At 40.1% G+C, this 13,447-nt stretch overlaps 1 protein-coding gene across 1 annotated transcript in view; it reads left to right on the top strand.

Moving 5' to 3' along the window:
• The window catches only part of LOC140198658 (dipeptidyl peptidase 4-like), a 188,561-nt gene that overhangs the window by 155,941 nt on the left and 19,173 nt on the right, over positions 1-13,447 (top strand). Inside the window, exons 21-24 of the mRNA XM_072259665.1 lie at positions 7,506-7,575; positions 8,707-8,901; positions 10,446-10,500; positions 12,683-12,782. Coding sequence (XP_072115766.1) covers positions 7,506-7,575; positions 8,707-8,901; positions 10,446-10,500; positions 12,683-12,782 — 420 coding nt within the window. The remainder of the gene's footprint in view (positions 1-7,505; positions 7,576-8,706; positions 8,902-10,445; positions 10,501-12,682; positions 12,783-13,447) is intronic.

The following is a 13,447-nucleotide window of genomic DNA, read 5'->3' as shown; positions in this document are numbered from 1 at the left end:
ATTAAATTCATTGAGTAGCATATCAATGCACATTGATGCAGCTACAAAAAAGGCACGTCAGCGGCTATATTTCATTAGGAGTTTGACGAGATTTGGTATGTCACCAAAAACACTCTCAGTTTTTTTACAGATGTACTATGGAGAGCATCCTAACCGGCTGCATCACCCTCTCATATTGGGGTGCGGGGGGGCCGGAGGGGGTACTGCGTAGGATTGAAGTAAGCTGCAGAGAGGTGTAAACTCAGTCAGCTCCATCCTGGGCACCAGCCTCTGTGGAAACCAGGACTTCTTCAAGGAGTGGTGCCTCAGAAAAGTGGCGTCCATCATGAAGGACCCCAATCACCCAGGACCTGCCCTCTTCTCATTGCTACCATCAGGGAGGAGGTACAGGAGCCAGAAGACACACACTTAACAATTCAGGGAAAATTCTTCCCCTCTGCCATCTGATTTCTGAATGGACATTGAGCCCATGACCATTATCTCATTACTTTTTAATTTCTTTTTTTTGCATTACTTACTTTATTTAACTATTTAATATATATATTGATTCTGTAGTTCACTTGTTTTCTCTCTATTATTATGTGTTGCATTTTACTGGTGCTGCAAAGTTAACAAAATTCATGACATATGCCGGTGATACTAAACCTGATTCCGATTCTGCTAAGTCAGGTATTTGACAATTTGAATGGCCATTTGATAAAGATGTTTACATTTCTGCAAAGATCTTCAGCCTCTCTCCTATAGAATAGAGACGGTGAATGCATAATTAAATTTTCACTTCTACAGGCAGTAACATGTATAGGCCCAAAATGCACATTTTTTAAAATTTGGCGATAGCAATCCCATTTTGAACTCTCAGGCAAATGGTCTAAGCTGAAAAAAATGTAAAGTTAGATAGATGTGGATTAGCAAGAGTGCAAACTGTTTGGGGAGTTCAGGAGCAATAAAAGACATGGACAGACTCTCTATAGGCTATTAATTTGTTTAAATGCCTTGTTTTAATACTCTTAGTTATTGAAGATTTTGGAAACATTATTTTATGATACCTTGTTATTCAGTGTGGTATTTATTCAGCAGTCTTATAGCCCATACTGTTTGTTTACTTGAAGTGATACAAAATCTACTACCACTAACTGATGCTGCATTTTAATATGAATCCAGCTGTTAAAATGGTTATGCTGCTTACCTACTTTACAGCCCTCCAGACCATTAGATAATTTTGAGAAATGTAGGCATGGTGAGATCATGTCTGATTTTCTTTTTTATATATGTGCTTTAACTATACTTTATCACTAAAGGTGAGATAGCATGTTTAAAAATTTACAATGGTGTCATAAGGATTAGATAGAGTGCACTGCACAGAAACAATTTCCTTAGGCTTTGAATCTATGTTAACCCTTAATTCATTACGCTTTGCAGCTAACAACCTCTTAAATCAAAACTTTATCTTCACTTTTTAAACCATACGCTCTACTAAAAGCATTTTTTTCTCTCAGAGTTCCTCCAACTTTTTGTATCTGTTGCTTTGGATTTCCGGTATCCGCAGAATTTCTTGTGTTTACCATTTCTTTCCTGCTTCCCACCTATTCTCTGATCTCCACCATCTCTCTCCATTTAATCATCAATATTCTTCTGGGGCTTGAGAACAGAGATGTAGGGATGACGTTCCACTGGTTAGTTAAGAGGTGTTGAAAAATATGGGCCTGCTGACAAGCATTAGCCGTTCAGAGCTAAGATGAAAAGAAATTTCTTCTCTCAGAGGGAGGTGCAATTTTGCAATTCTATATCCAAGAGGGCCTTGAAGTCTTAGTAAATGAGTATATTGGAGATAGAGATAGTTGGTGTATATTCAAGGGAATGGGATCGGTACAAAAATGGCATAAAGGTAAAAGATCAGCCAATATCTTAATAAGGGAACTAAATGGGCCAGCCTGTTTCTCTATATCATAGTCTTAACTTATGGAAGGATATTGTTATTGGCTGAGCCCCTGAAATGAGAATACGATAGAAACATTAGTTAGAGACAATAAGACCATAAATCCATAAGACCCACAGCAGAATTCAGCCATTCAGCCCATTGACAATGCTCCACCATTCCTTTATGGCTTATTTATTATCCCTCTCAACCCCATTCTCCTGGCTTCTCCCCATAACCTGTAACATCCTGACTAATCAAGAACCTATCAACCTCCACTTTAAATATCCCCAGTGTCATAGCCTCCACAGTCGCCTGTGGAAATGAATTCCACAAATTGACTACCGTCCGCTAAAGAAATCCCTCCTCATCTCTATTCTAAGTGGATGTCCTTCATTTCTGAGTCTGTGCCTGCTAGTCATATTTTCACCCACTATAGGAAACATCGTCTCCATATTGATTCTATCTAGGCCTTTGAATATTTGATAGGGTTTATTGAGATCCCCCTCCCCATATTCTTCTAAGCTCCACCAAGTACATCCCAGAGCTATCAAGCACTCCTCATACATTAACCTTTTTATTCCCAGAATAATTCTCGAGAACCTCCTGTGAACCCTCTCCAATGCCAGTCCATCTTTTCACTGCTCACAATTCTCCAAGTGCAGTCCGACCAGTGCTCGACAAGGCCTCAACATTACATCCTTGCACTTATATTCTAGTCCTCTCAAAATAGACATTAACATTGCGTTTGCCTTCCTTACCACCAATTCAACCTGCTAGTTAACCTTTAGGGAATCCTGCACAGGGACTCCTAAATCTCTTTGCACCTCTGAATTTTGAATTTTCTCCCCATTTAGAAAATACTCTACACCTTCCTGTATTCCTTCTATCAAAGTGCATGGCCATACACTTTCCTACACTATATTCCATCTGCCACTTCTTTGCCCTTTCTCCTAATTGGTTTAAGTCCTTCTGCAGGCTCCCTGCTTCCTCAACACTACCTGTCCCTCCACCTATCCTTGTATCATCTGTAAAGTCCATTATACAAATTATTGACATCTAATGTGAAAGGAGAAGCTCCCAACACAGACCCCTGTGGAGCACCACTAATCAGTGGCAGCCAACCAGAAAATGCCCCCTTTATTCCCACTCTCTGCCTCCTGCCAATCAGCCACCACTTTATCCATAATGGAATCTTTCCTGTAATACCAGGGGCTCCTAACTCGTTCAGCTGCCTCATGTGTGGTACCTTGTCAAAGACTTTAGTCAGTCTTCACTGTGTAAGACAGCAGCAGTGCCAGAAATGCGAAAGTGTCAAGGGGCAGAAGTGAGTGCATTTGCTATTACTAAGGAGAAGGTGCTTGGGAAATTGAAATGTCTATAAGTGCATTAGTCACCTGGACCAGATGGATTACACTCCAGAGATCTATTTCTTCGAAGAACTCCAAAAGATTTTTCAAGCCAGTTTTTCCCTTGAGGGGACCATGCTGACTACGGCTTATTTTATCATGTGCCTCCAAGTAACCTGAGATCTTATCCTTAATAATTGACTCCATCATCTTCCTAAGTCAGACTTACTAGCCAATAGTTTCCTTTCTTCTGTCTTCTCCCTTCTTGAAGAATAGAGTGACATTTGCAATTTTCCAGTCCTCTGAATCATTCCAGAATCTAGTGATTCTCGAAAAATCATTACTAATGCCTCCACAATCTCTTCAGCTGCCTCTTTCAGATCTCTGGAGTGTAATCCATCTGGTCCAGGTGACTAATCCACTTATAGACATTTCAGTTTCCCAGGCACCTTCTCTTTAGTAATAGCAAGTGCACTCACTTCTGCCCCTTGACATTTTCGCATTTCTGGCACTGCTGCTGTCTTCCACAGTGAAGACTGACACAAAATAATTCTGAAGTTCATCCGCCATATCTTTCTTCCCTTTTCTATCACTCCAACGTCATTTTCCGCTGGTCTGATACTCCTCTTTTATGTTATTGGCTAGTTTACCTTTCTGTTTTATCTCTACTATCCTTATAGTTTTTTTTAACTTGCCTTCTCTTTGTTTTTATAAGCTTCCTACTAAATTATCTTCCCAGTGATCTTTGCTATGCTATATGCATTCTCTTTACTTGTTAGCCATGGTTACGTCATCCTCCCTTTAGAATACTTCTTCACCTTTGGGATGTATCTAGCTTGTGCCTTCTGAATTGTGCCCAGAAACTCCAGCTATTGCTGCTCTCTTGTCATCCCTGCCAGTGTTCTTTTCAATCAACTTTGGCCAGCTCCTCTCTCGTCCCTCTCTAATTCTCTGTAGTCCACTATAATACTCATACATTTGACTTTATTTCTTCCTCTCAAACTGCAGGGTGAATTCTATCATATTACGATTACTGTCTCCAAAAGGTTACTTTAGTTCCCTAATCAAATTTGCTTCATTTAGCAGTTATTTCCTGCCATTGTGACAGCCAGGTCTCTATAATGGCCACAGCGCTGTGGCTCCAAGCATTGAGCCATGTTCTAAGTTCATCACCTTTGTTCCTGATCTTGCATTAAAATAGTATATTTCAACCTATCCAATTGTGTCTTATCCTTTGCCTTTGTTTCCACACAGTCTCTCTCCATGTTGCACCTACCATTACACCAACTGCTCCATCTTCTGCCCTATCAATCTGGTTCCTCTCCCCTGAGAAAGTAGTCCAAGTCCTCCCCAGCTGCTTTAGCAAACCTGTCCACATGGAGATTGGTCCCCATCAAGTTCAAGAGTAATCCAAACCTTTTCTACAGGTCACACCTTCCAATTTGGTTTCATTTACTTATTAGATTTTTTAGATTATGAGAACACTCAGTCCTCTTTTATTGTCATTTAGAAATGTATACATGCATTAAGAAATGATACAATGTTTCTCCAGAGTGGTATCACAGAAAACAGGACAAACCAAAGACTAAAACTGACAGAACCACATAATTATAACATATAGTTACAGCAGTGCAAAGCAATACCATAATTTGATGAAGAACAGACCATGGGCACAGTAAAAAAAAGTTTCAAAGTCCCGAGTCGATCGACTCCCGAGTCCCCGATAGCAGGCGGCAAAAGGGAGAAACTCCCTGCCATAAACCTCCAGGCACCGTCAACTTGCTGATGCCTTGAAAGCAGCCGACCACAGCCGACACTGAATCCACCCGTCCGAAAACTTCGAGCTTCCGACCAGCCTCTCCGATACAGCCTGCCAAGCGCCTTCGACCTCTACCCAGCCGCTGAAACACGCAAAGCCGAGGATCTCGGGGCCTTCAGCTCCAGAGATTCCGGTTACCACATAGTAGCAGTAACAGCGAAGCGGGCATTTCAGAAGTTTTCCAGATGTTCCTCTGTGCTCTCAGGTCTGTCTCCATCAAATCAGAATTGTGTATTACATGTTTATTCAAACATGGTGAAATTTATCATTTGCCTTAACAACCAACAGAATCAGAATCAGGTTTATTATCACCGGCATGTGTCGTGAAATTTGTTAACTTAGCAGCAGCAGTTCAATGCAATACATAATATAGAAGAAGAAGAAGAAGAAAATAGTAATAATAAATAAGTTAATTACAGTATACATATATTGAATAGATTAAAAATCGTGCAAAAACAGAAATAATATATATTTAAAAAGTGAGGTAGTGTTCACAGGTTCAATGTCCATTTAGGCAGAGACCTAAGGCTGTGATGGGGACAGCCTGCAAGTTGCCAACATAGTGCGTCCAGGAGAGATTCCAGTGATCCACAAACCTGAAAGCCTGATCCCTGCATCAAATCTTCAGCCACACAATGATCTGGCAATATCATTCTCCAGTTTCCTCCTGCTGTTCAAAGACTTACTGGTTAATAGGTTAACTGGTGTTTGTAAATTGTCCTGTGGTTAGGCTAGCATTAAATGAGGGGTTGCTGAGCAGTGTGCCTCAAAGGGCTGGGTAGGTTTATTCTGTGCTGTACCTCAATAAATAAGCAGAATACTCCAGTTCCCATGTTTTGGGCTGCACCCAGGCTAACACTATGAGTGACAGCAATTGCTGCTCCATTTTAGCTTGCTCAGTCCTGCGGTCTTCTCCATCATCTCACGTAGCATCTCTCTGTCTATCTGCACTGTTCTCCACAGCCCCAAAATATCTCTGTGGTAACAAACTCACCTCCTTCCTGGAAATGAACCAGATTATTCAGACCTTTGATAGCAAATTTGCCTGAAAGATGTGTTTGGACTACTTATTAAGATTGCCAGCTTCCACTTTGACTTTGGCCAGTCTCCCCTTACCTCAGCTTGTTGCTGGGTTTATGATTGTACTGGATTCCAGCTGGTTCCCTCAATCTGTCCTCATGGATTCAGCATATTGGAGACCCTACTGCCCAAGTTCCTGTCAGTTCCATTCACGACCACTCAGCGCTTTCTCATCTGTGCTAACTCCCTGATTAAGAAATCAATTTTAATCTGTTCATCCTTTTTCTCAAATAGACACATGATTTTGCTTTTTCCTCTCTAATCTTTTGCAATCACCCTGACACAAGAAAACAAACTCTCCTTCAATGTCACAAAAACAAAGGAGCTGGTTGTGGACTACAGGAGGAATGAAGACAGGCTAACCCCTCTAGATATCAATGGACCTGGGGTTGAGAGGGTGAACAGCTTTAAGTTCCTCAGCATAAGCATCACCGAGGATCTCACGTGGTCTGTACGCACCAGCTGTGTGGTGAAAAAGGCACAACAGCGCCTCTTTCACCTCAGACAGCTGAAGAAGTTTGGTATGGCCCCCAAATTTCTAAGAACTTTCTATAGGGGCACCATTGAGCATATCCTGAATGGATGCTTCACCGCCTGGTATGGGAACTGCACCTTCCTTAATCACTGGGCTCTGCAGAGAGTGGTGCGGACAGCCCAGCGCACCGTAGATGTGAACTTCCCACTATTCAGGACATTTACAGAGACAGGTGTGTAAAAAGGGCCTGAAGGATCATTGGAGACCCAAGTCACCCCAACCACAAACTGTTCCAGCTGGTACCATCTGGGAAAAGGTACTGCAGAATAAAAGCCAGGACCGACAAGCTCTGGGACAGCTTCTTCCACTAGGCCATCAGACTGCTTAATTCATGCTGACATGACTGTATTTCTAAGTGATATTAACTATCCTATTGTACATAATACATATTTATTATAAATTGCTATAATTGCACATTGCACATTTTGATGGAGACGTAACGTAATGATTTTTACTCCTCATGTATATGAAGGATGTAAGTCATAAAGTCAATTGAAGTCAGTGCTGTTTATTCCCAACTTGCTAATGTAGACAGCTTGATAGAAAGCTGTAGAGCTCACTTCTGACCGGCTTTATTTGAACACTGGTTAATATTTAATATGTGTGTTGAATATCCTGTTAAGATCAGCAAATAACAGGTCTATGTGTACCTATAGGAAGTGGTTTATCTATCATCAATATTTGCTTTAAAGGCAGATAAGTAAAAAATAAAAAGCGGCAATATTTAATCTTTGTCATGTTCTCAGTAAATTGTACTCAGTGTTGATGACAAATGTTTTAAGTGCAACTAATTTAAATATTTTTCAGATTATTGGTATCAGATGATACTTCCACCGCATTTTGATGATAAAAAGAAATATCCGCTGCTCATTGATGTGTAAGTGAAACCCCAGCATCTGCTTTTCCCCCAAAAAATGTTAACCTTACAACAGGAGATGAATCTGTGGCATATGGTATTTTCCCATTTTAGAAACATAGAAACATAGAAAACCTACAGCACAATACAGGCCCTTCGGCCCACAAAGCTGTTCCGAACATGTCCCTACCTTAGAAATTACTAGGGTTACCCATAGCCCTCTATTTTACTAAGCCCCACGTACATATCCAGAAGTCTCTTAAAAGATCCTATCGTATCCGCCTCCACCACCGTTGCTGGCAGCACATTCCACGCACTCACCACTCTCTGCGTAAAAAAAAACTTACCCCTGACATCTCCTCTGTACCTACTCCCCAGCACCTTAAACCTGTGTCCTCTTGTGGCAAGCTTTTCAGCCCTGGGAAAAAGCCTCTGAATTGCCACACGATCAATGCCTCTCATCATCTTATACACCTCTATCAGGTCATCTCTCATCCTCTGTCGCTCCAAGGAGAAAAGGCCGAGTTCACTCAACCTGTCTTATTTCAGCAGAGAAAAAAAAATTTATCTTTGGAATGTGGGTTTGAAGCTGATTGATTCAGTGTAGTGTAGTAGTAACTCATTTTATAATTTGTAATTACTTTTTATTAGTTGCCAGCTGACAAATAAGATTTGAACTTATATTTAAGGCTGAAATGGCTAGCACAAGAGGGCATATTTTTAAGGTGCTTGGAAGTAGATACAGAGGAGGTGTCAGGGGTAAGTTTTTTATACAGCCAATGGTGAGTGTGTGGAATGGGCTGCCGGCGGCACTGGTGGAGGTGGAAACAATAGGGTCTTTTAAGAGACTCCTGGATAGATATGTGGAGCTTAGAAAAATAGAGGGCTATGGGTAAGCCTAGGTATTTCTAAAGTAAGGACATGTTCGGCACAGATTTGTGGGCTGAAGGGCTTGTATTGTGCTGTAGGTTTTCTATGTTTCTATTATTAAATATTTTGTTTGGTCTTTTAGATAAGCATACTTTGAAAGATATGGATAATGATAATATTTTTGCACTTCATTTGATGTTTGAGAATGTTTAGACCATAATTAAAGACCACAAACACTTGTCAGAAGATTTAATTATATTGTTCCTGTGATATTTCCTTCAGATATGGCGGGCCATGCAGTCAGAAAGCCACTGCCCAATTCTCCATTAGCTGGGCAACTTACCTTGCCAGCACAGAAGGGATTATAGTTGCCAGCTTTGATGGAAGGGGAAGCGGTTATCAAGGAAACAAAATAATGCATGCATTATATCGAAGATTGGGCACTTATGAAGTGGAAGATCAAATCAGAGCAGCGAGGTGTGTAAACGCTTAGAGTTCTTACTTAGCATCAAATAAGTTACGGAAAGTTGTAAACTCATCAGCTCCATCATGGGCACTAACCTCTTCAGCACCCAGGACATCCTCACGGAGTGATGCTTCAAAAATCCGGCATCCATCATTGAGTAACCACATCACCCAGGACATGCTCTCTTCTCAATGCTACCATCGGGGAGGAGTACAGGAGCCTGATGTCATACACTCAATGATTCTGGAATAGCTTCTTCCCTTCTGCCACCAGATTTCTAAATGGACATTGAACACAGGAACACTACCTCACTACATTTTTTCTCTTTTTGCACTACTTACTTAATTTAACTTTTTAAATCTATATCTAATAAATAAATATAACTAATATTTACCATATATATACTTTAATTTATAGATTTTATTATGATGTATTGCAATGCACTGCTGCTGCATTATGACAAATTTCACGACATATGCCAGTGATATTAAACCTGATTCAGATACTGATTAAGAAGACGAGCAAAAAATACAGCGCGATATAAATCAGTTGCAAATATGGGAAGAGAAATGGCAGATGGAGTTTAACCCAAATAAATGTGAAGTGTTGCACCTTGGCAGAGCAAATGCAAGGAGACAGTACACTGTTAAGGGCAAGATCCTTAACCGTGTTGCTGAGTAGAGAGATCTTATGATCCAAGTTCATGGTTCCTTGAAAAGTAGCTGCACAGGTTGATAAGGTGATTAAGAAGGCTTATGGAATGCTTGCTTTTATGAGTTGAGGCATTGACTTCAAAAGGCAAGAGGTTACGTTACAACTTTATAAAACCCAGGTTCGACTGCATCTGAAGTATTGCATACTATTCTGGTCGCCGCACTATAGGAAGGATGTTGAAACTTTGTAGAGCAGGAGAGGTTTACCAGGATGCTACCTATTTTAGAGGACATGTGCTATCGTGAAAGTCTGGATAAGCTTGGCTTATTTCCTCTCAAGCACTGGACGCTGAAGGGACATCTGATAGAGGTTTACAAGATTATGAGAGGCATAGATAGTGGACAGAGAGTATCTGTTTCCCAGGGTTGAAACGTCTAATACCAGAGGGCATATGTTGAAAGTGAGAAAGGGGATGTGATGGGTAAGTTTTTCACGCAGAGAGTAGTGAGTTCCTTGTAATGCACTGCCTGGTATGGTGGTAGAGGCAAATACATCAGAGGCTTTTAAAAGATGTTTGAATAGGCACACGGATTTAAGGGCGATGGAGGGATACGGTCATTGTATCGATAGGAGGGATTAGTGTTTGGGTGTTATAGATTTGCTTTTTAGCTGGTTTAGCACAACATTGTGGGCTGAACAGCCTGTTCCTGAGCTGTACTCTTCTATATTTTAAGTTCAAAGAACAAGTTGCAGTGCATAGAGTTTTGAAGCTCTGTAGTTACAGACATATCACAAGTTTGAAGTATTTAAAATATTGACTTCAAACCAAGCATTGTTGCATGCATCAGTGTATTAGCTTATGGGCTTAATTAAACATAAGCAATTCATTACTTCTTTGCAGAAAATTCATAGAAATGGGATTCATTGATGACACAAGAATAGCAATCTGGGGATGGGTAAGTCTTCTAATTATATTTAGTAAAAATATTACTTTCTTATATGTATGTTATATAATTGTTTTGATCCTACTGAAAAAAATACATCTTTACAATACCATTAATTTGGTGGTACACTCCCTTTCATTTTGTGAGAGAGTAAGCATATTTGTTTAATTCATTTCCCATGATTAATCTAGTGTACTACAGTATTAGCAGTATTGCAAAAACTTATTCAATAGAGTAATGTATTAATACAAAATGCATATAATAATCAAGAGAAAATCTGCAGATGCCAGAAATCCATAAAAACACACACAAAATGCTGGAGGAGCTCAGCAGGTCAGGCAGCATCTATACCAATGAATAGACAGTCGATGTTTTGGGCCGAAACCCATTTTCAGGAATCTGTATGTGAGCCTACTATTTTGTAGAGACCAGATTTTCACATAGATTTCATCAAGGTTCTCACTTGATTGTCCATGCATGCATTGACAATTTCTAGGATAGATGTTATAAAAGAAATCTGTGGCTTTTAGTTTGGTGGAGGAAACCTACATTTTCTGATAGGATTGGTTTCTTTAATATGAAAAATGGATCAAACCTATAATGTGTCGAACTGTGTCATATGACATGGGTGATCATGGTCTTCATAACCATGATTGTTCTTGGCAAATTTTCCCACAGAAGTGGTTTGCCATTGCCTTCTTCTGGGCAGCTCATACGACCATCCACCACCTGCTCCCATGGCTTCACATGACCCTGATCAGGGGGTTAAGCAGGTGCTACACTTTGCCCAAAGATAACCAGAATGCTGGCGGAGGGAACGAGCCCCTTACACCTCCTTTGTTAGAGATGTATCTCCATCCTGCCACCCACTTGCTGGATGATTTGAACAGATAGGATGTTGGTTGTGTTATCATGTACAAATATTATCCTATTGTTTTTTCCGAAGAACTGTAGACTAGATTGGGGAATATCAGGCTAGACTCTGCCTACTCCTTCTGTTTCTGATGTTCTTATTTTGCTCCAAAATCCTGTGGAACAACAGTATCCAGTAGAAGAGGCACATTATACATACTGAAGGAGATTATACTTACTGAGAGGACCATTATACTTCTCGAGGACATAGTAATGTGTCCTTAAGAACCAAGCACAGCAAGTTGCACCTAGATTAGCATAACTAGAGTTAGCAGCTTCACAATCAAATCTAACAGAAAAGGTTTCCACTGAGTAATATTGAAATGAAACCTAATATAGAAGTAATTGTCCATGTCAATGGAATTATCCAGGAAGCAGCTAGGTTGCTGTCATTATAAAACAGTTCACAGTGTGCATGATATGGGAAAAAAAATTATTATTGGATTATGGACCTTACAGGCCAGAAATAAGATATCCATCCACATTGCCAGATCTTACCATCCTCAACATTAATATTTGAAATTAAGTTGCAAAACTCTCAAAAGTAATGCATCAAATACTAAAAATGTTCAAATTTTTAGGCATTGAAACAAATAAATATTATATAAATATGCATCCATGGCCTCTTCTTGTACCAAGATGAGACCACCCTCAGGGTGGAGGAATAACACCTTATTTTCCATCTGTGTAAACTCCAGCCTGATGGCATGAATATCAATTTCTCCTTCTAGTGAACAAATCCCCCCTCCACTTCCTCTATTCCCCACTCTGACGTTTTATCTCTTCTCACCTGCCTATTACTCCCCACCACTCCGGGTCCCCTCCCCCTTCCCTTTCTCCTATGATCTGCTCTCCTCTCCTGTCAGATTCTTCTCCAGCCCTTGACCTTTTCCCACCCACCTGGCCTCACCTTTCATCTTCCAGCTAGCCTCTTTCCCCTCCCCCCCCAACCTTTTTATTCTGCCATCTTCCCTTTTCCTTCTCAGTCCTGAAGAAGGATCTTGACCTGAAATGTTTACTCTTCTCCATAGATGTTGACTGACCTGCTGAGTTCCTCCACATTTTGTGTGTGTTGCTTTGTATTTTCAGCATCTGCAGACTTTTTCATGATTGCAATACACACCATGGCCATCAGCATCTTTATCATAAGCAGACTTCCAGGATTTTTTTTTAAACTAAGAATTTGAGAGAATTCTCTTCACTGTCTTTGAACATAAATCTATGTATTCAACCATTTTATTTACTAATTTAAAGTAACTCATTGCTTTCTATTTGCCTTTAGTCTTATGGAGGTTATGTCACATCCATGGTACTTGGATCAGGAAGCAAAGTCTTCAAATGTGGAATGGCAGTTGCTCCAGTGTCCAACTGGACATATTATGGTATGTTCTAATAAATAAGCTGCAGGAATTTGTACATACAATCGAAGTATACACAACATAGAAATTAACAAGTAAGCGTATAGTGTGTGTGTGTGTGTGTGTGTGTGTGTGTGTGTGAGTGCTGTTTTTAGTGGAGATATATTTAGTCTTCAGCATGATGGTGTGCAACTATTCTTCTTGGTTGACTGGGTGGGGAAAAATTCCAAAAGCACATTCAGCTTCTAATTTAATTAAGTGGTAAAACAATGAAGAGATATGTAATAATCTTTTTGGTACCTGCCCGGTACACAAATAGCAACAACCAGTTGCATTTTATAGCACATTACACCTTGGAAATAATAAGTAAGTTGGTTCACGTCTTTGCTTTTGCCCATGGCTTGGAAGTGGAATCTAAATAAAAAGCATGAGCTTTGCTTTTGTGAGCTTTCTTCTGTATTACGATTTGAATCTTGTTTTATACGTAAAACAATGCTGGCCTTCATAAATCAAAGTATTGAGTACAGGAGATGGAATGTTATGTTGAAGTTGTTTAAGATATTGGTGAGGCCTAATTGGAGTAATGTGTACAGTTTTGATCACCCACCCACAGGAAAGATGTAACTAAGGAGTACAGAGAAAAATTACAAGGATGTTGCTGGGTCTGGAGGATCTGCATTATAAGGAAA

Source organism: Mobula birostris, chromosome 6 (genome assembly GCF_030028105.1).
Source record: "Mobula birostris isolate sMobBir1 chromosome 6, sMobBir1.hap1, whole genome shotgun sequence".
In the NCBI taxonomy this organism is placed as follows: Eukaryota; Metazoa; Chordata; class Chondrichthyes; order Myliobatiformes; family Myliobatidae; genus Mobula; species Mobula birostris.
The sequence above is the reverse complement of the archived record's forward strand: the minus strand, read 5'-3'. Positions and strand labels throughout refer to the sequence as shown.